This window comes from Vanessa tameamea, chromosome 25 (genome assembly GCF_037043105.1).
Source record: "Vanessa tameamea isolate UH-Manoa-2023 chromosome 25, ilVanTame1 primary haplotype, whole genome shotgun sequence".
NCBI lineage: Eukaryota > Metazoa > Arthropoda > Insecta > Lepidoptera > Nymphalidae > Vanessa > Vanessa tameamea.
The window spans coordinates 2,146,473-2,171,901 of record NC_087333.1 but is presented as its reverse complement, the minus strand read 5'-3'; the positions used below and the strand labels follow the sequence as shown (position 1 = coordinate 2,171,901).

General features: G+C 31.3%; 2 protein-coding genes across 2 annotated transcripts; both read right to left on the bottom strand.

Moving 5' to 3' along the window:
• Window positions 1-1,440: 1,440 nt before the first annotated feature.
• LOC113401814 (dual specificity protein phosphatase 23-like) lies at window positions 1,441-3,583 on the bottom strand. The gene is made up of 4 exons (XM_026641872.2): window positions 3,424-3,583; window positions 2,916-3,340; window positions 1,863-1,986; window positions 1,441-1,678 (listed from the first exon to the last, which is right to left on the bottom strand). Exons 1-4 carry the CDS (start codon window positions 3,566-3,568, stop codon window positions 1,527-1,529), a joined length of 846 nt encoding a protein of 281 aa, XP_026497657.2. The 5' UTR covers window positions 3,569-3,583; the 3' UTR covers window positions 1,441-1,526.
• A 3,548-nt stretch (window positions 3,584-7,131) lies between these two features.
• On the bottom strand, window positions 7,132-25,239 carry LOC113401813 (partitioning defective protein 6). The gene is made up of 7 exons (XM_026641871.2): window positions 24,976-25,239; window positions 23,687-23,912; window positions 14,142-14,269; window positions 13,209-13,306; window positions 12,466-12,634; window positions 11,731-11,840; window positions 7,132-10,930 (listed from the first exon to the last, which is right to left on the bottom strand). The coding sequence occupies exons 1-7, from the start codon at window positions 25,033-25,035 to the stop codon at window positions 10,810-10,812; spliced, it is 912 nt and encodes a 303-aa protein (XP_026497656.1). The 5' UTR covers window positions 25,036-25,239; the 3' UTR covers window positions 7,132-10,809.
• Window positions 25,240-25,429: the final 190 nt, after the last annotated feature.

The following is a 25,429-nucleotide window of genomic DNA, read 5'->3' as shown; positions in this document are numbered from 1 at the left end:
CCCATCTATCGACCTTTACAAAAAGTCGTTTCTTTGTCACTTTCATTATGTTCATTCTTAGACTTCCAAGACTCGCCCGAAATTAAATACCAGGCTTATTTATAAAACGTTGATTGTTACAAAGCAATTAGACTTACGTCAACTTTATTCCCACAACGATTTACGTTTCGTTTCCTTGGTCCCGATTTTAATTCACATTTAAAAAAAATAAACATATGATCTCAATTCACTTTACCTTTCAACACTTTCTTATTATGATTTACGATGTAAACAGTGCCAACAAGTGAAGGTATGGAGCTTTGCTATTTTTAAATACAGTCCTACGCTGTGGACGCTTTAACAGACATTGGGGCCGGTGCTTGGAATTACGCCAGCACTAATACATTGGCACTGCGATTGGCATCGTGTACATTTGTGACATTTAGTTCAAGACAACGTTCACTGCCAATTTATTATTAGGAATTAGGCCAATTTGAGAAATTACTTTTTTTTAAATTTCTTTAAAGTATCTATTATTTAAAATATTTATCATTATATTTATATTATCCGGTTACAAGTCAAGGACGATCAATTGATGTTGGAAATTACCAAGTCCGTGAAAGATTGTATCCGCTAAAAAGCCATGCTGTATATCGATAGCTTTAAAATACGAAGCAAAAATAGAGCAACAAACGATATTCAATACTGTTATTATTTAGAACAAGTGTTAAAATTATATCAATCATTATTAACAGTTAGAACTTTATTTATTAAATCCATTTTTTTCAGGTACAAAAAACACGTAATAAATAACTTTTTTAAATTTTACGTAACCTTTACCTTAATAATATTTTAATAGATAATACAATATTTTATGCTAATAAAAATATCATATAACTCAGTATTATTATTAAAATAAGGTCTTTTCAATAGAAACATAGTAAAGTCGTATTTTAAACGAATAATTAAGTAAAAAACATTCAATTCAATAAACAATAAACTATACAGAAAATTTAAAAAAAAAAGACGATGATGTTAAACTATTGCGCGTCAATCTAGCAGACTATAATAATATTTTTAAATGAGTAGCAGAATGGACATATTAAAAAAAAATGTAAAGTAAAAGTTATAATTAAAAAAAAAATCGTGTCAGAATTAATTCTTTCAAAAATAACTTAATAAGTAATGATAAATTCACGTGACGTTGAAACATTTTATACAGCCATTAAATATTTCTTAAGACTGATAATAACTATTAAGTCTTGAGAGACGTCAGTATTTCTTCAATTAGGTCGACGTTAGTAACAGACTAATATAGACAACCTTGTCTAAAAATAATGAGTAAAATATAATTTTGAAATTGAAAATATTTTTTTCTTAAAATGCGATTCGTTTACTGAAAATGAGCGATTTCAAATATTTGTGAGCTTTTATGCGTAACGATAATATAAAACTAGCCTAGAGTTACATGATGATTATTTATAAGAGATATTTATTATAATCTTATAATTATAATCATGACAATTTAATACAATATAATCTATTTATTATAAAAGCGCATTTTTAGTTGTGTCTCGTGCAATTTCTATGAACTCGTCCATGACGTCACCGCTGACGCCAAATCTGAGAGGGTTATTCTCTGTTAGATTTTCGAAATATTTGCCAACCGCTTCTTCTTGCTCTTCGAAGTCCAATGAACCTGGAAATAATTTACTTAATATTTAGTAAAAATAAATCCTATTTTCATCAAAATATTAAATATATTTATATTATAATATAATATAAAAAGAAAGTTTTACGTACTATATTATATAGAATCAAAAATGTATCTGGTTAAGTTAAAATCATGCATCAATGCTTCATACATTTTTTTAAATATTTACCTGGCCGTATCATTCTTATGACGTTCATAGCTTGATCCGGTAGGAACCGGTGGAAATGTACAAGATAACACGCCAGCATCACCGCGCACCTACCTCGACCTTGGCGGCAGTGAATACCCACTACCTGTAACATAAAAGTTTTTTTTTATTAACAAACATTATATAATAATCTTAAATTACGTGCCGCCCGCGGTTTCGAACGCGTGTTTTGGACAAGATGTTAGGTTAGGTTAGGTTATGTCTTTTATGTACATTTGGAAACGTGGCCGTAAAATTTAGTGATGGCCACTTTAGTAGTTAAGACGTGAAAGCTAAACCAACAAATAAATAAATTGCATGTCGCATTTGTTATTAGTAAATTAGTTAGGATAGACTGACAGCAAAACCGATCGAGAGAAAAAATGTATACTTAATTTTCTATGTATGTTTTGTTTATTTTTAAATGAGGATGCAATTTAAATTAGATAATGTTAAGGTGCTAAATACTAAATTCCAAACAGTGTTTATAATTGTATATTACGTAGTGACTTTAGTCATGACGAAATGTAAACAAATATCATGGCTTACGACCAGTTTCTGAAAGATAAATTAGACGTTTTCCGTGCCAGCGGTGTTCACGTTAGAACTTTATAATATAATTTTAATGTAGCAATTCTTATCTTAATTTTTTACTTGTTTAATTTGTTAACTATAAGTCGTGACAAGTTTAATAGCATCGATTAAATTTGGTTGAATCATAGCTAATTGCGAATCTGTGTTTTGTAATAATAATTGATCTAAAGATTCGGAAGCCGGCTGATTGAGTTCAATTATGGAGTTCATTAATTATAACTGCTTAAAGAGACTTAGTAAATTGATTACAATTTAGTATTAAATAATACTAGAAATATTGTCAACAGACTCATCTAGGTGACATATGTGTAGCCTACACATAATATGTTTTGATACACTAAAATTACTTCCAAACATTATTTTAAATGTGTCAACGTTTTTTTAGAAAAGACAAAATTTCATTCGATAAACCATTTTTTTTAAATTAATACAGGTACGTACCTCACCATTCTTGTCGGACCTTTTACAAACATCAATAAACTTTGTAATTTGTTCCACTGTCGGTGCTTCGAATTCCTCTACGGGTATTTCAGTCCATCTCAATCTCGCGATGTCGTTCACTGGAGGCTTCTTACCTGCTGTCAGTGTTACCAGATGCGTTATACCTTGATTGACCAAAAATTTTAAATTTTCTACATGCCTAGGAAAAGCCATAGCTGCTAATTTTTTTGGAATAACCCACGAAAATTTTAATGGCGGGTAAGCATCGACTTCTATTTCCGGAAACGGATTTTCAGGTATGATAACAGTCAAATCGTTCCGAATCTCCTTTCTTGCTCCGGCTAAGTTTTTATCATCCTGTTCGGTGATATCTTCCATGCGTGTGTACACGTGGTATGTTTCGTCCTCCATTTCGTCTTTTTTCGCTGTCAAAAAAAGGCGCGAAAATTTATTGTGACTGCGAAAGTAGTATTTATAACCAAAAAGTTATTAGTTATTTATTACGAACATAGACACTTTTCGCATCGACAATTACTTTCACTCTTGACCATCTGGCGCGGTTTTAGTGTTTTGACTGACGCTCGATAAGTAAAACTTGGCACTGAGCTCTGTTTCTGGAGGATGTTACATTTATTTCTGGAGACCTTGGCCATGATATCTATGTTGAAAACAAAACAATTTATTTCACTATTTTAGCCTTTATTACCTTGGAATAGGATGTTTCTTTATTTATTAATGGCCAAATAAAATGTATGTATTTGCAGAGCTGACATAAACACCAATGATTTAAGTTTTACTTTCACGCGTTAATCGTATTATTTTTCGTTATTATGAGTACAAAACTCGTAATGATAAAAAAAAAAACTTAATTGTGTTGTTAAGTTTTAATTATTATTCGTGATCATAACAAGACATATGTAATGTAATATGTTAATATAATTAATAGTTTCGCATGTGGTACAACTAGTCCTCTGTCTGATTCAGAGTTTGATTGGATAATCTCAATTACTCTTAGTAATATTTCATATTAGTGAAAATAATTAAAATTGTCTATGTCTAAATCGCATTGTCTTTGATTAGTATATATAAAATATTAAAGTACGCCAGAACAGGGCCGGATCTACCATATGGCTTTTTGGGCTTCAGCCCAGGGCCCCGTGGATTCAGGGGGCCCCAGCTAAGTCAAGTCAAAGTCAAAAATAGACGATAATACGAAAGAATCTATAACTTTATTAAATTAAACAGATCGTAAGTTTTGCAGCCCTGCGAGTCCTGCAATTACTCAAACCCATTTAATTAAATTAATTCGAGTCTACGTTCAGGTATGTCTTAGTTGGGCCCCTGAGTAGTGTTAGCCCAGGGCCCCCTAAACTTACAGTCCGGTCCTGCGCCAGAAGGATATATAAAGCTACGCGAGTAGGCTTCATGCCCGACATGGACTCTGTGGTAATAATCACATTAAATAGTAACTAAATCAGATTAAGAATTGAATAGTGATAATTTTACAATTACCTATTTAAATGAAGTAACGAACAGGATTTAATGTTAATCTTATTAAAAGGAGGAGTTGGCTTAGTCCGCTTTACTTTTAATAAAGATATTTAAGTAGCAAGTCCTTCAAATATCACTTAACGCTTAATCGAGCAAACATATTCGCGCAGTTATCCGCATGTATGGGCTTATAGTTTAGGTTTGCACAACCGCAAGAACAGTGCTATTGTCATTCAAATTTTTTAAAAATTGTGACTACATTATTTACAAAAGTTAAGGTATATACAGAGCCGAGATGGCCCGGTGGTTAGAACGCGTGCATCTTAACCGATGATTTCGAATTTTCATGTGCTTAATTTGTGTTTATAATTAATCTCGTGCTCGGCGGTGAATGAAAACATCGTGAGGAAACCTGCATGTGTCTAATTTCAACAAACTTCTGCCACATGTGTATTCCACCAACCCGCATTGGAGCAGCGTGGCATATGCTCCAAACCTTCTCCTCAAAGGGAGAGGAGGCCTTAGCTCAGCAGTGGGAAATTTACAGGCTGCTAATGTAAGGTGTATACAATATTGTTAATATATATGGGAAGCTATTCGGTATATATACACACAGCTGCACAACATCAATATTTGATTTAGTTGTATTTCGCCTAATGAATTATTAAGTGTCTAATTAATATGTCAATAATGAACGTGCGCAAGATTCTAAAATCAAACGCAAAACATACACACGCCATAATATATTTATATGGACGTCGCATTTATTCAACGAACCTTGCCAAGTTGAAAAAAAAAACATTATTTATTAATATGTGATGTATTACATAGTAAATATAAGTTTATTTCAAATAATTAAATCATTATAGATTTGAGAGATGTTACCTTTTCGTTTCTTTTCATCTTCAGAAAAGATTAATGAGCGTTTACTATCCTCGATTTGTTTTTCTTACGAATGGCAGTAATCGTCTACGTGGTGTAATTCAAAAGCCTCGCTATAAGAACGTACCGTAAGTATCAAAGTCGCATGTCAATGATTATGCAGAAACGGCTGCATCAGCGCGTTCGTAACATAAATGATCGGTATCTGATGTTCATTCAATAAAGAATCGCTAAATATAGAAACCGGTCATTCAATTTTTTAAGTAATGCAAGCCTTCTTGAGCTCCCCCCCCCCTTAGCCCTCTCTTGAAACCGCGACTGACAATGCTGTGGTCTGTGACCAACATCGAATTTCAAACATTTGTATTAAGATGCTACATTAACAAGAATGAATAAATAGCCTTAGCGATTGACGTGATTTTCTTCGATACTTTTTATTGCATTGTTCTGGTTTTTTTTTAAATAACATTGAAAATCGTACGAGCAAATGGACCACCTCATATTGTCATCGTTGAAATGGCAACAAGCAAAGGGGTTGTTTCTAAGTATCAATTGTCAAAAATATTACAAAAGTTCAAAATTATCTAAATATGTAAAATGTACTTAAAATGTATTTAGATAAGGTTTGTTTTCATTTCAATTACGATTTTAATTAATTCATAAATTTGACGACGCGACGTTTGTGCGCCGATATATTTGAATAAATGGGTGTTATAAATGTGCAAACAACTTACAAACTAATATGTATGAAAATTATTGATCACTTTAGATTTTTCTTTGTTTTTGATAATCTTAACGTTACTTTTCATATGATACTGACCGCAGAAATAAGTTTTGAGTGGTACATATTATATACTCACCTTAAAGCGCTACGTTTGCTTCCTTATTTCTTATTTCATTCTCTGCTCTATTTTTTTCGTATTTGTAACCACATTGTTCGGAACATACCCCATTTAATTAATAAACATATTATATGTATAATCTTTGGTATTATCTTATTATTTATGAAAGTATATTTGACAGAACATCAAAGGGCTATTCGTAGGTAGGATTATCTTGGCCTATTAAAATATTTAAAGCTCATGTCAAATAAAAAATTGATAAATAAGGCATATTACACTATAAAAGAATATATTAATGATAAAAAAGTTTGGATTTAGTATTTTTTGATTTCTAGGCAAGATATATTAAATAAATTTAATTCTACTTTATTGACATAATCTGTGGAATGAAAACTACTGAGTTTCTTGCCGGTTCTTCTCGGTAGAATCTACTTTCCGAACTGGTTTACGTTTTATTCAACACTGTAACATGACGATTCAAAAGTGCTTTTATAAGCCTACTTGAATAGTATATCTATTTGATTTTGATTTAAGCGGTAACCATTTTAATGTTTACTACAGTTGCATAGAGTATTTTATACATAGAGGTCTCGTGTTACAGAGCATTAAAATAACAGAGCTTTTTGGAACAGGCGTATATATTAACACCATTATTACATATTATAATAAATATTTTTAATAGACTTCTTAAGATAAATCTGACTTAGAAAAAACTGAATATTACTTTTCTCCAAACAGTAAACCTCTAGTAATATATTAAAAAAAAAATATTCCTAAGAGCAATAACCTCTATTGTTGATTTGTTTTTAGAATTAGTCACGACCAGTATTTATGAATAGTGTTGCTGAAAGATATGGAAGTGTTGCCAATTTGATGAAACGAGAAAATTGTATATGTAAATAATTTGATTACTTCTGTATTAGGTTACATTTTATGGACTGATGATAATCTTATATTGATTAATTAGTGTAATTAATGTCAAAAATAACAAAAACATAAGGTAAGAATAATAATATTTAATTACATACAGCACAAGTATACTAAGCTAGTGTAAATAACGGTATCTCCTAACGAATATATTTTATATAATATTTTTGGACCGTATAGATTTGAGCCCATAATAAACCACGACTCCTATTTTGAATTGTAAATCAAGTATTAACAGACATTATAATTTTTTATCGATTTTAGTGTTGCCATATTTAAAATAAAATTTGATAATAATGGAACTGAATATGATGAACACATAAATTTCTAAAATTATATTCATATCAAACGAATTCGTCGCTCGTTCCATTTTCAAATGTTTTTTTTTTTTTTATTGTAATACATTAAAAAAGATAAAGGATAATGCTTTGCATGCTCAATCGATAAGAAAACTGTAATGCGCGCTAACTAGTGATTTGAACGATTTATAAACATAATTAAGTACATTGAATGATCGAATACAAAGAATACTATATCACAAGTTTCGAGCAACAGACTGAAACTTTAACATAACTGGAATTTATCAGATTATGCCTAAAAAACCATTATAATACTAATTTAATACATATATTTAATATAACACATAATTCTGAGGCTTTTAGATGTACATAAATTTAGTATCATGTAAAGTTATGAACAAAAAATTTTTATTTCGTTCTGCACTTGATCTAGCGAAACGTGGTGTTCTGATAAACTATCATTCTCATTTTTTTGTCATCATTGATTCGAGATGATCCGAAAGAAGCAGACAAAATTAATTCTATATAACAACCCCCTCAAATTTATAAATAAGGCCATTACTTAGAAATGTAATTTGTTTTTAAACCGTGGATAATTTTCAGTTCTATTTATATTGATAACAATAATGACAAAAAGACAGAACTAAGCCGACAAATTCAAACATAATTTAGTATAAAAATTAAATTTACTTTAATTGGAATGCAATATTTTTCATAAATGCAAAATATAATTCTTATGATAATATAGAAATACATCGATGTCATTTTAATAATACAGAGTATACAATAGATAGAGGTGTTCATATTGATAAATATTGAATGATAAAAATTTCGATTTTGATATTAGAATTAAGTTCTTTGATAGTGCGAATACACTATTATCTTTAGTTAAAAACAACTTAATAATACACGCTAATAGTTATATTAAATATTACTAATGAACTAAATATTTCAAATAAGTTCGACTCAGAATATTTAAATTCTTTGATCACAATGACACATGATTACAACAAATCGATTAGTTGTAATTTATTTTAAAGTGATTAAGCATTAAAGTAATTGTAAAAAAATACATTATTATTAAAAAGTTCTTGTTAATGTTTTATTAAATATACGTTATATGAGACTAAGAATCGATTTTTGAATCGCCAGTTTATCAAAGGAATAAAATTGACAATTTCGTTATATAAAAAACTTTCGAAATTAATTTAATTAATTAATTCGATAAAAAATAACTGGTCATTCATAAATCAGCTTTAAGGTACTTAAAAAAGAAATATGTATATATTCACGCGTGTGTTTATGTGTGGATGTGTATGTGTGTGTCCGTGTGTCGTGTGTGTGCGTTTGTACGTGTAAGAGTGTATAAGTCTATAATAAATATTAATACTTTCGAGAATAATTACAAAGAGTACCGCAAGGCATGATATTAGGCCCTATACACTTCAAAGTATTTAACTATGATAAAAACTAAGTTTGAAATGCAAATAATTATCCAGATAGTTACTTGATACAAACAACTGTTTTAACACAGAGATTCAAGGCACGAAATGTACTAATATGGAATGTATACGCATATTATCTAAACGAATGAACGACGTAAAGTCTTATATTTAATAAAGCTAATCGAATTATTCAAACAATAATTTGTTACAATTTTAAACAAAGAATATATTGTATTACGAACAGTTTTGTATACGATACGATAAACAAGTTCTATAGCACCTTCCGTTGGAAGTGAAATAATCTATTCTACCTTAAAACTTAACATCGCATGATTACGTCTAACAGAGTAAAATATGAACTTATTGAATTAATATTACTCGATTCAGTTAAATACAAGAGTCTCGCTCCATATTCAATAAATCATTTTCTCATTGGTTCAGCAAAATTTTGATTGATTATTTTTAAATAAACATGATATTTAACTTACATTCTTGTTAGTCTATAGTCCATTTAAATTTTCTGCATGTTTTGATACAACGTGCCAATACAGATTAATGAAATAGATAAAAGTCTTGACTTTCTTGCTTTTATGTAGTTTTAATATTACGTTTGTTTTTACACAAATGTTATTATTATTTATTAGAACTTTAGCTTTATTGAGGATTTCTAAGATCTTAGCGATTTTGAGGTGAGAAGCGTTATTTATAATTTCTTCTTGTTTTAATTTTATTTTTATTGTTTTACGTATTAACGTACAACAATAAAAATATACTTTGGTCGATTTATCACCAGTTATTGAAGTATTTTTTCTTATGATTCATTAAATACAGGAACGAGCAATTAGTTTAATATAAATGATGATGGTTCAACAAATCTAACTAAGTTTTTCTCTATTCAAACAGGAGACAAATTTGTTGTTGTTACGAATTAGGAACATCAGCCTAAATACTAAACAGTTCATATTTTACAGCAAAAACTTCTAAAAATGCACATTCTAATAAAAAAATGGATGGAATTTTATACCTATTCAATACAAAACATTTAGCTAACATTATTGTCGTATCTGCAAATTATTAACAATTTAAAGAATCTATTTTAGCACACAGATAACACATACATTTACGAATCATTTCCTTATCGTCACTAAGTTGAGGATAATTATCATTTTATAACCGGAGTAGAGCCCTGCTAATCCTCATACACGGGACTGGCCGCCGATATAACGGAATATGTTGTTAAATGCAATGATAATAAAATATTATAACTTATTATATTTTGATAACGAGTTTTTTTTTCTTTAGCTTAACTCATTTACTAAACATAGCTCTAAAATTTCGAGCTACTAATAGATATAATTGCCGTATACAACTGAGATGTAATGCAATTGAAAATATTTAAAATTAATTTGATTCTATTTGTATCCCGTTCAGATTTATGAGACGACTCAGCTCCGGATTAGCGGAACGCTAGTATATTTTAAATAATGATATGTTACTCATTAATCATTAATAATAATAATAAAATTGAATTAGATCATATTATTTAACTTTTAGGCATTTCATTTACGCTTTATTAAATGTATAACCTTAGTATTTATCTTATTTTAGTGAATTTATCTTCCAAATTGATATGTTTCGAAATTTGAACACATTTTAATATTCAAAATTGCCTTTAACGAACACAAAATAGAATCTTAGCTCAAATTTAAATATATCTGAATTCATATCAGTATTTTTTAGACCATATTTAATTTCATAACGAGATTTTAATTAATTTAACTCTTTTAGAGGCGAAACAATTTATAATTTGACACATTTACATTAAAAAATCTCTCATAATCCCACTATAATGTCGTAGATGCTACTGGAATGAAAAAATAAAATTTAAGTACAAAGAATATAAACCCTTATTGTTTATGAATTAGAATCTAAAAGGGAATGATCACTGCACATAGCACTATGGAATGTCTCTTACTTGCGTGCCGCGGCGGTACCTCTGTAGTATGTACTATAGGTGTAGTATCTGTCCGTCGTCTTTGCTCGGAATGTGTGAGAACGCCGGTTCGGGTTGATCTTCTAATGTGACTGCTGTTAAGTCGACAATTTCGTCTTGATCTTCTTGATCGAATCTATGGATAAAGGATCATAATTTATTTTTTAAGTTATATTTTTAATTAAGAGTTCGACGTAACGAACACATTTTTTGTACTGTTTTGTTTATGTTTTTTCTTTCACGTGATAGTATTTGTTTTCGTAGCCATCTAAAGACCACGTCCACAGATTATCTATTTGTTAATTGTGTTGTTGTTATGCGTGTTATGAACACTATAATCAATTTACATAGACAACCTCACTACTAAATTAATGTTAACTAACACTTCGTGGTAGGGCTTATGCAATCCTGGCTGGCTCACTAGTAACTCATAACATATTCCATCGACAAACAGCAATACGTATAAATGTATTTCGGTTTGGGGGGTGAGTTATTCAGTGTAACTACAGGCATAAGGAAATTTTAGTTACTAAAATAGGTGGTGCATTAGTGTTATTAGGGATGGTTAATATTTCCAACAGCACCGATGTTTATGGGTGATGGTGACCATCAGGTGGTCCATTTGACAACCTATTCTCAACAAAAGTATTACTAAAATAACGATACTACTGCCTCATTGTGCTTAGATATAAGGCAGCAGACCCGAGGCCCTGCCTTCAAATCCTAAATTAGACCGACAAAAGTTACCGGGATTTTCCAAAAAAAAAATCTCAGTAGCGACCTAGAGTCCCCAAGTCGGAGGCGTGTACACTCAAATGCCTCGGTAAGCATCGTCGGGTCGGGTTCGCCGTCACATCGGATTATGAGAGACAGTCGTGCACGATAACGCCGCCAGGGCGAGGGGCGCGGGGCGTGCGGGCGCGGGGCGCGGCGTACCGGTCGTCATCGGGCTCGCTGGGCGCGCGCGGCGGCGGCGCGGCGCGCTGGTTGGCGGGCCGCACCGTTATGATGAGGTTGGACGAGTTGGCCACCATCATGTCTGTTACCTGGTGGGACACGTCGATACATTACTGCTTATGTAGCTGTGTGAAGGATAGGGGAGCCGAGATGGCCCAGCGGTTGGAATGCGTAGAGGAAAACATTGTGAGGAAACCTGGGTGTCCATTTTCAACGAAATTCTGCCACATGTGAATCCCCCGACCCGCATTGGAGCGGCGTGGAATATGCTCCTAACTTTTTCCTCAAAGAAAGAGGAGACCTCAGCCCGGCAGTGGGAAATTTATATATTTTTTATTCTATTGGAAAATCCAATGGGGGTTATATCTCTTTGATTCCATAAACAATCGTCATAAATGTCTTATTAATTTTCTACCCCACTCGCACAGTTTACAATCAAAACACGATCGAAAATTAATTTGTGATAAATTCAAAATTTCATGTGTTTTCAGGACCGAATTACTTTTGAACGTCGACTTTGTAACAACATAAGGGCCCCCAAAACTTTTATATTGAAAGACAAACATATAAAGAAAAATTCATGCTTTTTAAGGACCATATACCGTATGGGCGTACCCAGAATCACCACAACAATCGAATGAATCTTTATTATTTATATATAAATAATTAATATATCATACAAAAAATAATTATATGAATTCTCGTCAAACCTACTTGATCAAGAGTTTTATTAGACACGTCTATTCCATTGACTTCTAATACTTCATCGTTAACACCGAGTAGTCCAGTTGACTCAGCCAGACCTCCGGGCACCAGCCTCGATATAAATATACCCGGTGATCTCTCGACGCCATTCGGTGTCACCCGAACTGATGTGCCGTCTCTGGAAGGTTTGATACCACATATTTATTTATTTGGGAAGCCAACATGATATACAAATTATCTAACTCTATATATACATCAAGTCTTTAAAAATATTACCATGTACATCACTCTTACAGGATAACTCATCATGTAAGACAAAAAAAAAAAAGAAACAGACAAAAAATACTATTGTGCTTATTAAATAAAATAAATTTAAAAAACAAAATAAAAACTCAAAATTATCTAATAATATATGCATTGTTAACATTATTACTTGGGGGTGAGACTTGTAAGAGCTTGTACAAGTCTAGTTACCATGCATTCATCACATATTCTAACGCAAAACAGTAATACTCAGTATTGTTGAGTTCCGGTTTGTATGGCAAGAGTAACTACATGTGAACATAACATCTTTGGTTTAAAATTTTTGTATATATATTATTATAAATGACCATTAATATTAACAAATATATTTAGATCAAAAACCTTTAACATTGTATATATTTTTTGAATAATTATAATAGGATTTCTATTTGTAATTCTGATTAAGTAATCACAATTGTATTTCTAATAATAATGATACCTAACATTACCTTATAAAGAATCCTAAAGGTCGATCGGAGCCATGCTTGAGTAACTTAACCCTTCTGCACGTTTCTGGTACAATATCTACATCTATGATTGCTGATACCTGGAAAAATAAACATAATATATTTATATAAGTTATATATATATATATATATAATAATGTAACCATCTATAAAAGTCTCTACTGGGCCTCTATCCATCGAGGACAGAGAGCTTAGTCCACAACGCTGCCACAATGCGGGTCGGTGACAGATTTTTATACGCAGATATTTTTTATAGGCAGTCTGATTCTATGCAGTTGTGTTATCTGGGAACCTTTTAGGTAAATTGTTTCGTCTATGTCTTAACTACTCTACGGATTTTCATGAAATTTCGCAAACAAGTTTCAAAGGGTACAGAACATGATGGTACCTAATACCTTACCTATAATCTTCCATCACGCTTCTGCAAAATTTAAACTAATAATAATAATATGACTGAAAATGTACTGATGTTTTCCTTTAGAGAAAAACATAAGGTCATTACAAATAATGAATGAATGAATGATAAATGATGAATGAAAATTTGGAAATATTATAATTGATTTGGAGAGGAGGCCGTTACTTTACGGAACAAAAACAAATTACTCCTATCGGAGAAGTACCTTTGAATCGACAAACGTTGTTAGTTGACCCTAAATAATAAGCTTAAAAAAAGATTTCTTACTCGGAACCAAATATAATGACTCAATTGTTCTTGGCAAGACATTTTTTCTAAAAGAATTGCCCTATTCTATACTTACAAAGAAGGACGTATTTTTGTAATACCTAACTTATACCTGAAACGTGTTCCGGAGAAACTTCTAGTATATAATATTTTTTATATGAAGAGCTGCTCTTCGTAATACTTTAAATTTAGATTAATGACGTTAAAACGAACGAAAAAAGAAAACATCTTACCATCCTAAAGTCGTGAGGATTCGAAATAGCAAGCCCTTTGTTCTTAGCAGGAGTTCCGCTCAGAATTGAGGAGATTATGTTCCGAGGCCGCATCGTTCCATAGCCGTTGAGCTCCTCAAGGCTGTCTCCTGAAAAATTTAAGAATACTAATAAGATTCCATATAAATAAGTACCATATGTTCAAACCATAGGATATACTTGATTGCCTTGTTGGTCTAATCAAGGCAAAACCCAGATCGGGTCAATAAACTTTGTTCGGTTTTCTATTAAGACCGTGTCGATACGAGAGTGTTCTGTGCACTATAATATTCCCTGCACAGTTCCGTGCAATCTCAAACACTTTAGGAAGACATCATCATGATTTAATGCAAAACTTTTATCGGATTCTTTTTAGTTCTTAGAGATAACATAAATAAAGAAAAAATCTTCGGTCAGTCTTAATCGATATAGTATTTAGTGTTTAATGATATTAAAATTACATTACAGACAATACTTATAATGACAACAGCTATTTAATGAATACATCATTAAATGCAATTACTTTGAAACTAATCTGACTGGAATCGCTGACCGACATTCCAACTGAAATCAACATATAAACAGAAAACTCTACGAAATAATATCAACAAATTGACGTTTGTTCCTGTTCGTATTATATGCGTAAACGCATCGTTAATTCGTTTGAATTGAAACTTTGCTTGATAGTTTTCATTGTTGTTGATACTTGCGAGCAGATTTCTGGCATAGGACCATACATCATTTACAAAGAAATATAAAGGGACATTGCAACGCTTACTAAATATTAGGTAGAGTTAAAAGAGTTAAAAGTATATTATTAATTTACATTTGATTAGAACAGCGACGCTTATACTAATTAGATTATTATAAATTTATTAAAAAAAAAAAAGAAACAACAATCATAAAACTTGTCAACAATAATAATGTTATTAGTTATAATTAAATATATACATATATAAGTATGAATTCGGTCATGTTCGAATACGAATTTCCACCAGAGTCCTTTCTGATCATTTTATTTCGGTTGCTTTGAAATAAATTCTTAATTTTTATACATTTTCGGAAAGCTAAGTAAACGATTATGTTTTTAAAATAATCTGCAGAACAAGTTTCGTAATGATTTTTTTTGTTTTTCAGGTATATTTGAGGGAAAAAAATAAAAAATATTGAAATAATATCGTTTTCCGTCTCGCATTTTTTAATTTGGACCGATAATTATTGTTTAAATATTGAAAAGTATCCAGTGTTTAATCGTTTTTATAAATCAAAAGAAAAAAAATAGATTTTAATTGATAATTTTTTTTAAATAAATTTTTGAAGTTGCAATTTTGACTTATTTTGAAAAAATCTAAAAAAACGTGATAACTCAAAAATGTTTCACTTTTGCATAATGCATATTTGGGTTAAAATTATCGCAAATAGTCACCCCTATTACCTCCTAACGGGAATACGTCGAATTACCAATAACCCTGTATATATAAAAAAAAAACATCTTAATTAAAAGTTTGAAAAGGTTCTATACATCTAACATTCAAAAAAATCTTATTAATATATATAAGTAAATATTAATTTGATACCACACGCTAGTACATATTTGGATATATTATTCCATCATAAAAGAAATTAACTTGATTATTAGTTTCCGTCGTATAAGGAAGTTCTTGTTCTAAAAATGTCTTTTATCACTCCCCAGTTGGTCACACGTTCGAACCGTAACGGCTTCAGATATGTCTCGTGACTAATGGTATCCAAGATATGTGGACCAGAGAACAAAGACCATAAATGTCATACAAATATCTTGACTGCAAGTTTCCAAATAAAGTTACGCACCATTCGTTATGTTTTAGTCATTGAGCGTTTCCCTTCAAACAATGTTAAACTGATATTTTAGGTCACCATTTACACTACAGTAACAGCCTGGTAATATCTCATTGTTGGGCCAAGAACTTTTCCTCTCTCAAAATGATTGGGCCTCAATTCCACCAAGCTACTTACAATGCGGCCATTTTTATGGTTACTAACACTTGTTTCTAAATCCACATTAAGGAAAAAATTTATATGAAAGACCGTTTTCAGTAACGTATTTAGTTAAAAAAAAAAAGTTCTATTTTAGCTTAAAGCTAGTGTTCGGAGGGGGCAAGACAACAGGCCAACGGGTGAGGGGATCCTGCGACTTTTTCCATTGCTAGACTTCCCTTAAGCCATTACGCTATTGACGCTTCAAAATACTTTACTTTAAAAAAATAAAGTAAAATTTCCTAAATTATAAACGATTTACAGCGGTTTAATAGATCTATCTAAGATTTTCTATGAACTAAAACAATAAATACCACTTTAATTAGATATGATTTTGTAATAAAAACCTACTAAAATCTTCTATAAAATAATGTAAAACTGAAACACAATTGACACGTTCGCGTCACGCTTACGTCACGCCTACGTCACGTATCTTCATGCGTCATTTGACTGTACTAAGAACACTATTACCAACAAGTTATATTCGCAATTATTAAGTCGTTCATTCGTGTATTCGTTATTTATGTTTGTAAACTGCCTCGTTCGTTTAGCGGCTTCAGGTAATGGAGTTCAGGGTTAGATCCCGGGTACCTAATATTACCTTTTTATTGCTGTGAAAATATAAATTGTCAAGAATTTATCAGCAACAGGATTAAGGTCTATTCCACTCTCGTGCCACGAAAAGCACTTCAAACAGTCGGTCTGCCACTCGTGACTGATTATCATTCCTTTGGATTACGAGAGAGTGAGTTGAATGCGACTTGTGCTTGTACATGTGTGTATGTATAACTGATCTTTAAGATCAGGCGTCTCGCCCAAAATATCGCATTATTACAATATTACCGAATAAAAGTATGGATACATTATTTTTATACAACTTAATCGATTTCCACAGTACATGGAGGCTCTCAGGAGAACAGTTCTTCTTATACTTCTTATAAACAAATATGACATTAAATTGACGCGATATCATTGGTCGAGATCTTGAATAATTCCATAAGGATTTACGAAAAACAATCGTTTTGATTGTCGGCAAAATTGTTGTCGGAACTTTGGAAGCAATATTGAAGTGGAATAGTTTTGTATTATAACAGAAAATCTATAAATCAAGAACTCTCTGTAGTGCATATTATTGTAAAGTTATTAGCAAATGTATGGAATACGTAAGTCTAAGGTTTGTTTAGCTTTAGTCCTTCTTCTTTTGGAATAGGATACTCACTAGATAAATCATAGATAATAATATAAAATTATATTTTTTTTTATATATACAAAGATATGTATTTATTATACGTATTATTTCTTTGTTTTACTTAATACGACGAGAAGCAAGTCTAGTTACGCATGGTTACCGACAGGCAGTTCCTTGACCTACACATTGTATTTTAATTAAAACTGTTAACTGTAGTCTAGTATACAAGGCCGCAGCATCGCCTTGGTTCAAATCCCGGGTTGGGTTAAAAGTTATTGGGTTTTCCTGTAGAAAAATTATCCCTATGGAAGTTGGAAGTTTTTATAATCCCGTGCTTCATGTAAATCTATTGGTCCTGCGCCTGAAGACTTTACTGTGCCATCGTATTATGAGAGTGCACATGTGCTTCGATATAATTCTGAACATAATTGCTACCAAACTAGACCGTACGGTTATAAATGCTGTAAGTTTTAACTGGACATGTGACCTAACACTATTGTAGTATTTATTTGTTATTATTTTCAAGACTAACACAAACCCGTATATATTTGAGACTTTATGAATTGACACAAATTAAGTACACAAAAAAAACTGCGGTGATTTCCCAGCATTTCTATTCTGTATAACTGTCTAATTTAGTAAAAAAAACTTCACGTCTATGTTTCAAATAATGAGTAAATGTCAGTAATATTTTATTTATCAAATTGATGAAAAAAAAGTTGCTTATGTCATGTTATTCTTGGGCATAAAGAACTCGACCTTCGACCATTGTATGATATTGTTCTTTTTTTTTAACCATAAAATATAAGAGCTACCTCGTCGCATCGAGGTCTAATCTCTTAGACAAATTATTATTAGTATATCTTATATATATAGTATATATAGCTAGTTGTAACATAATATATCTAATCGTGAAAGTTTTGTATTATATTTTCGTAGTAAAGAGTATGTATGCGTTTGCCTTTTGAACGAGGCGGCAAAACGTATTATTTTGTGAAATAATGTCACACTTTTAATGTATATATGAACTATGTCGTTAATTTTGTTGATAATATCAAAATCAAAATAATCTTTCTTCAAGCAGTCTCATAAAAATACTTCTGCATCGTCGTGCTATTGAAATTTAAAGCTACCACCTATTCGGAAAGTAGATTCTACCGAGAAGAACCGGCAAGAAACTCAGTAGTTACTATTTTCCACCATTTTAATTACGAAGTATATGAATAAACAAAAAAAAAAAAATATCCTGCCTAGACGTCAATAAATATTGTTATTGCGTTGGTTTTATTGTTGTTTCAATTTTATGATTCCCGTCTAAGTTAAGTCACATGACTACCACCAATCCTAGTCGGCATGTTTTGTCTGAGATCTTCACCCGTATTAAAAAAACTTTCAGTTGTTTTCAAGTTTATCAGACGGACAGACGGCGACGATCTTAGTTTTATAATACGTAGTTTTATATACGAGATCAGACACAGTGTGATAATAACTCAGTTACTACATACTATAGCGATAAAAAAAAACAAACGTTGCAAACATAAAAAGTACGGCGTAAACAAATAGATACATATGTATGTACATGTACCGTCGGATAAGTGCAGAGTAGATTAAGCCTAGATATATATCTCAATTTATTGTGTAAGAGATAAATGAGAGTTATATTTTAATGTGCATTTAGTTTTTATTATTGTTCAATTTATCTGCGTACTGGATTTGTAGTCTCAACTCTGTATCTTTTATTGTTTTTTTACTGAAAAACGATTTATGTTGTTTTTTTTTTACTGAAACTTACGTCGTTTTTATATATAATATGTAGGCGGACGGGCAAATGGGCCACCCGTTGGTAAATGGTCACCACCGCCCATAGACGCTGTAAGAAATAATAACCATTCCCTATAAAACACTGTTGCGCCACCAACCCTAGGAGCTAAGATTTTATGTGCCTTTGTGCCTGTAGTTACATTGGTTCACTCACCGCTGTTCACCCACCACTCACTATTGCTGTTTGGCAGGCTAGCTCAAATCCCTAACAATTTTATACAATTACTGGAGATTTTCAAGAATTGTTAAGGGGACAAATTCTACTGATTTATAACTATTGCCAAGTACCTTCAACAACCTCAGCAATCTCCAGGATCGTAATTGCATGCCTTCCTCGACAACAAACATTATTGTTTGTTAGAAAGGCATGACAATAATTATTTATTTCCTGAAAATTTAATTATATAGTTTATTAACTTTTCAAGTAACTTAGACAATAAAATGTGTGTGTATGTCTATTTTACCGTTCATAATATGTTTGTTCACCACATTCCCTATACCAAAATGGCGCTTCGCTTTGGTGGTTTCAAGTTTAAATTGGCCTAATGTAAGGCAGACTGTACTGTGAGTTATCAGTAAACTGAAATAGCTCCGTGGTTAAAATACGTAATCAAATCCGATATTAGGATGTTCAAAACCAAGTAATAATATATTAAGTGATTTATTTATATTTATAATTCATTTCATGCTCCTGCACATAACAAATGAAAATCGACCACATGTGTATCTACCAATCCGCATGAGTCAGCACGGTGGAAGGAAGCTATTACTAATTTATAAATTATTCTTTATGATAAAGTTTTATATTCGAGTGTGTAGACAGCCTTATACGTCGCTTATTTATTCATCGCACCGTAACCATTATTAGCGGTGATTAAAAAATATTTGGCTTTCATGGCGGTTATCAGAGTAGACATTTTTTAATGCTTTTTCATATATATGCGGACTAGCAACGCGTCCCGGCTTCACATAGGTACAATAATTTTATATTGGAAGACCAAACATAAAAAGAAAAATTCTGATATGTCCGACTAGGAAATGTTAAACTCTCGGCTTTTCTCTACTTTAATACATGCAGTATTAATACATATAAATCCTCCTCTTGAATCACTCTGTTCATTGATGGAAAATGGATTGAAATTTGAAAATGGATTATTAAAAATACCTAAAAGAGTACAGACGGCGCGAAGCGACTTTGTTTTATACTATGTAGAGATAGTATACAATTTACGTAAATATTAGCAAATTCGAAGCGGCTTAGATAGCGGCTTTGCACGAGACAAATATACGATACAATACGAATCGCATAGGGTACCATGTGATTTGCCTTTTTATGTTCAGTTCAGTACGTCCGGCTTTTGTTATTAGATCTAGCGGCGTCTGTACAGCAAGCACAACGATCCAAATATTACAAAAAATATTATTCACCGTCATAATAATAATTATTATTTTTTTTAGACTAGCGGACGTAAAAATGTGCCACCTGATGGTAAGTGGCACACGCAGCCCATAGATATTCTGGTTATGAGAAATATTGACCATTCCTTACAACGCGCCACCGATCTTAGAAAATAAGATTGTATGTCACTTGTACCTGTAGTTACACTGGGTCACTCAAAATTCAAATCGGAACAAAATAATACCAAGTATTGCTTTTTGGCGATAGAATCTCTGTTGAGTGGGTTGTACTTATCCAGACGAGCAAGCACAAAGCTAACCACGTCCAGCTGTTAATAAATAAACTAATCGTTTGTCCTAATTTAATACCGCGTAACAGTGGGCAAAGCGGTACGGTGTACCAAAGCACCTCTAAGATGACTCCTAGGAAAATTATGACTATGAGATGCATCTCCATACTAAATTTGATCAAAATCAGCTCAGCGGTTTGAACACGACAACTTAACAGACTACTAACGTGTCTACTATAAACCTAATTAACTTTCGTATAAATAATTTATAAAAACACACATGTATACAATATCCATATATCACACTAAATAAATACTTAATATAATATTTTATAATATTATAAAATGTGAAAGTGTGTCTGTTCGTTCTGCTTTCACGTTTAAACGCATCGACCGATCGTCTTGAATCTAGCACAAAGATAGTTTGAGACTAGGAGACTGATGTTATATTAATCAAGTAAGTAGGTGTTACTGCCGCATCGGAGAAGCGTGATGGAACGTGCTTCATACCTTCTTCTCAAAAGGAGAGGAAACTTTAAGCCCAGTATTTATGTCCTCTATTTACATATAGTTGGTTGTGTTATGATCACCATAATAGGCTATTTGACAATGCGAAAAATAAAGTGTCAATTATTGTACTCAGTATATATTATAAGTTTAAAAATGGTTATTTACTAACGAAAGTTGAAAATAATAATTAATTTATACAAAAATCCATAAATAAAAATGCATTTTTTTAAACGTTTGTCACGTGACACAAAACGCTCCTGATTGGTCGGGTTTATGATGACGTTACTTGCTTGTTAACCTCGTTTGTCTACTGTATGTGGATATGTGCCAAAGATTACAATACTGGCAAGTGACGTCACTGACCCCTTTGCAGCGCCATATGTCAAAGTAGCGTTTTGGCGGGCTATTTAAATATGGCATTTTTATTTTGATATTTTTCAGCAAATATCATCACTATCAAGACCTATACCTTTGCCTTTGAAGTAGGCTGAATATGATATCGCCATCTTCTTATTCGGGAAACATAAAAAAAAACCTCAAACAATAGATAAGGGTACAATTTAGAACCATATCGCTTCACAATAGTCACTCAAAGAGTCAACACCCAGCAATATGGGAGTGTCGCATTCTATGCTAATAAACCATCATAATGACGGGCCATATCCGATTTGTATAACGCACCGAGTATTTAAAACTAACCCTTAATTCAATAGCTATAAGCGATAAAATTTAACGAAACTTTTTAATATATTTCCTCTGTATATAGGCATCAAAGTATTGTATAAACGTTTTAAAACTCCAGCAATGTTGTTTGTAAACACTTGTTTGAAATTAGAACAATTAATCAATTTATTGAATGGGTAATTCTGTTAAGGGATCTTATAACGAATCTTGTTTTCAATTACAAATAATTTAGAACTCGAAAAAAAAGCGGATGTTACATATGACAAAATGGTCGAATTCTTTTGTTTTACGAAATGAAATATATATTTGATTTTCTTTTTTAACTTTATATAAATAATATGTGATTACATACAGTTAATATATTTTTTTTATCATTTGGAAATTTTATTCATTTATTTTAAAATAAAACCTTTATTCAACCTGTTTATGAATATATACAAAAATAAATGTATGGTGCTATAAATAGTCTTGACTTAGCCTCGTATATACGAATATTATAAATGCCTATCTGTCTCTTTGTTGAACTAGAACGAATTTGATGAAATTTAATTTGAAGCAAGCTTTAATCTCAATGTTAAGTAACTAAGTAGTCTAAGTCCTGCGCTACTTTCTTGAACCTAACACCTGACGACAAACCCTTTAAACTCAAAACCACGGGCGACACCTAGTTGAGGTTATAAAAGAAAGCTTAAGAATGACATACTATATATTTTATAGGCTTGTTTAGTATATATATATGACTAAAAAGTTTTTACATCAAATGCAAAATAAATATAATTGTATAAGATTGACTATGTAACTAAATTGTCTGTTCCTATTGAAGAACAACCAGGTAGGCAAATCTTATGAAAAAGGTAAATCAACCTTTATGTAATACTTGTAACACGATTGACATTTTTAAACACATCCTTCCAGAATGTATTAAATATCAAAAGGTAGAGTAAATGATTTCCTCTCCTTTTGATGCAATAATTTTTAATAGTTATGATATTGGACCATATTTAAGTATAACTCATTAAGCATTGATGTTGATAATATTGGTAGTTATAGTTCTGGAACATTTTTCATTTTATACACAGGTTATTGTCAATAAGATTGACATTTCCTAAAAGGATAAAAGTCCACACAAAAAATCAGCATTAAAAAAGAAATAGGCAAAATGAAATTAGAGATTATTAGTTATTAAGATCATCTGGTTTAAATTTAGTGATGCTTAAGTAATTCTAGATATATAAACTCACTGAAAGTATTTCGGACATGTTGTAACATTCAAACAATCATTGTATTTGAAAACCGTGTAATGATTTCTAGATAATACAGGCCTAATGGCTAGTGCCTTTGTGGGTCATAAGCATGATTAATCTTCCTGTTTTCTTTTATAATAAATGTTTTAGGTTAAGTCTTAACCAATAAACATTAGTTACTTCATAAATAATGAGATATTATAATTTCATAGTAGTATTAGGTCATAGACTTAAAGAAAAGAGGGGCCTGAGACTTTCTTTATTTAGGGGCCTCTATATAGCTTAAACCAGATATACACTTATAAACTACCATATTAACTAATGAGCTGACATTGTCTTTGCTTCTTAAACTAAAGAATAAATATTTCAATTTACCTTTTCTCTGTATGATGACCCTGAGTAGAGGCCTCGCAGTAAGTAGAGCTCTTGCAAGATTGTCATCATTATTAATCGGTAGCAGATCACCATCTCGGGGGTCCGTGTAACTTATGAGAAAGGTAACATCATGTAGTCTGTGTAGTTTCTCGATTAGAGCTTTGAAGTCTTCATATTTCAGTTTTTCCAATCTACTCAGTGAAAATCTACGGAATTCTGCATCAAACTGAAAACAAACAAATACTATTTAAATAAACCTTATTTCATTTATTCTTTACTTCATACATACATTTAAAAAGTAAGTTAATAGCTGGTAAATGTCCCCGTGCTGGGCTATATCGTTTTTCATTTTGATGGGTAACATTGCAAAATCATACTCCACCACTGTTCAAGTGTGGTTTGGTGGACATACTTCTGGCATATTTTAACCTGACACAGGCTTTATTTACCGTTAAACATGAGGCGAATTATAAAAACAAATTATGCACTTGAAAATCCAGAGGTTATGTCTGCAGACTTAGGTGAAGATTGAAAGGTTCTAAGATTTTCTGGGTGAGCTTAGCTCTCATAATACATATCTCATATCTCATAATCTTGGTTATTCATTTGTAAATCTGTTTCTATGGTAACACCGATAATAAAATTTTATTATGACAATGAAATAGATACATATCGAAAATCATATTCATCGAAAAACATATTCTCATACAATACACTGAAGTAATGATTAAGATAGAACTTTACAAACACATCGCACAAATACAAGCCAATTTAGGTGATTTTTTTTACATTAATATATACAAATTTGCATACATTCCATAAAATATAAACAAAAAGACATTGAACATATTAGACTACTTTAATACGACTCACAGTAATAACTTCTATAGTAAATAATTTCAATGTCAGAATCTGTATTTTTATTAATATTGTTAAGTACTCTAAAAACTTTATCGAGATTTCAAAGTTAATAAAAGTAACTTTATTTGAATTCGATCGACTATACTACTATACTAGGTTTACAATAATATTAAAGTTAGTTTGTTTAAATCGTTTATTTCTTAATTAGTTCGTTAGGGTCTCAATTAGTGACCTGTTCCTTACATTCATTAGTAACAAATTAACAGTACAGTTCACATTAAGGCTCAATATTTCTTTATACTAAAATGCTAAATAAGGAAAGCTTAGCTTAGTAATTTATTTGAGGACTGAATAATATTTTTAAATAAATAAATATTGTAAATGACATTCATTTTAAGTAAGGAAGTTAGAAATTTGCTCCCACATACCTTAGTTTTTACTTCAACACTTTGACTGTCGATTCGAGCAGCTATTTTATTCTTCGACATCTCGACAGCATTTAACACAATAACACTAACACGTTAAAACTATTATTTAATTGTTTAGGCACTTATTTTACGAAAAAACATTGTAAAATATCAATAGTTTCAAATAAATGAGGCTGTTCTTTTAATACTACTCTCGCCGTCTCGCGTCGTAATTTTAGTTAGTTCTATTTAACTTACAAAATATTTCATGCATTAGTAATATTTAACTAATCATATCATTTCTTTTTATCAAAATCTGCGTACTTTGATTGGTTAATTTTATAAAGCGAAAAGTAACTGACGTAGAAAACAAAAATGTTGTCTGTTTAACGCATACCTTTTAAAACGTTTAATATGTTTTTCTTTTTAAATGAAAAAGTTTTTAGCCTTTAAAAATCATAAAAGTATAATTTAT

Bases quoted from the DNA above. Each gene is read 5' to 3' on its own strand.
- LOC113401814 (XM_026641872.2), bottom strand. From the start codon at position 3,568: ATGGCCAAGGTCTCCAGAAATAAATGTAACATCCTCCAGAAACAGAGC. The intron at 3,341-3,423 runs GTTCGTAATAAA...TTTTTTTGACAG, and splicing joins TCGATGCGAAAAGTGTCTAT to CGAAAAAAGACGAAATGGAG. The intron at 1,987-2,915 runs GTACGTACCTGT...TTTATGTTACAG, and splicing joins GGTCCGACAAGAATGGTGAG to GTAGTGGGTATTCACTGCCG.
- LOC113401813 (XM_026641871.2), bottom strand. From the start codon at position 25,035: ATGTCGAAGAATAAAATAGCTGCTCGAATCGACAGTCAAAGTGTTGAA. The intron at 14,270-23,686 runs GTAAATTGAAAT...TAAATTTTTCAG, and splicing joins GGTCATCATACAGAGAAAAG to GAGACAGCCTTGAGGAGCTC. The intron at 11,841-12,465 runs GTAGGTTTGACG...GTGTCCCACCAG, and splicing joins CTAATAAAACTCTTGATCAA to GTAACAGACATGATGGTGGC.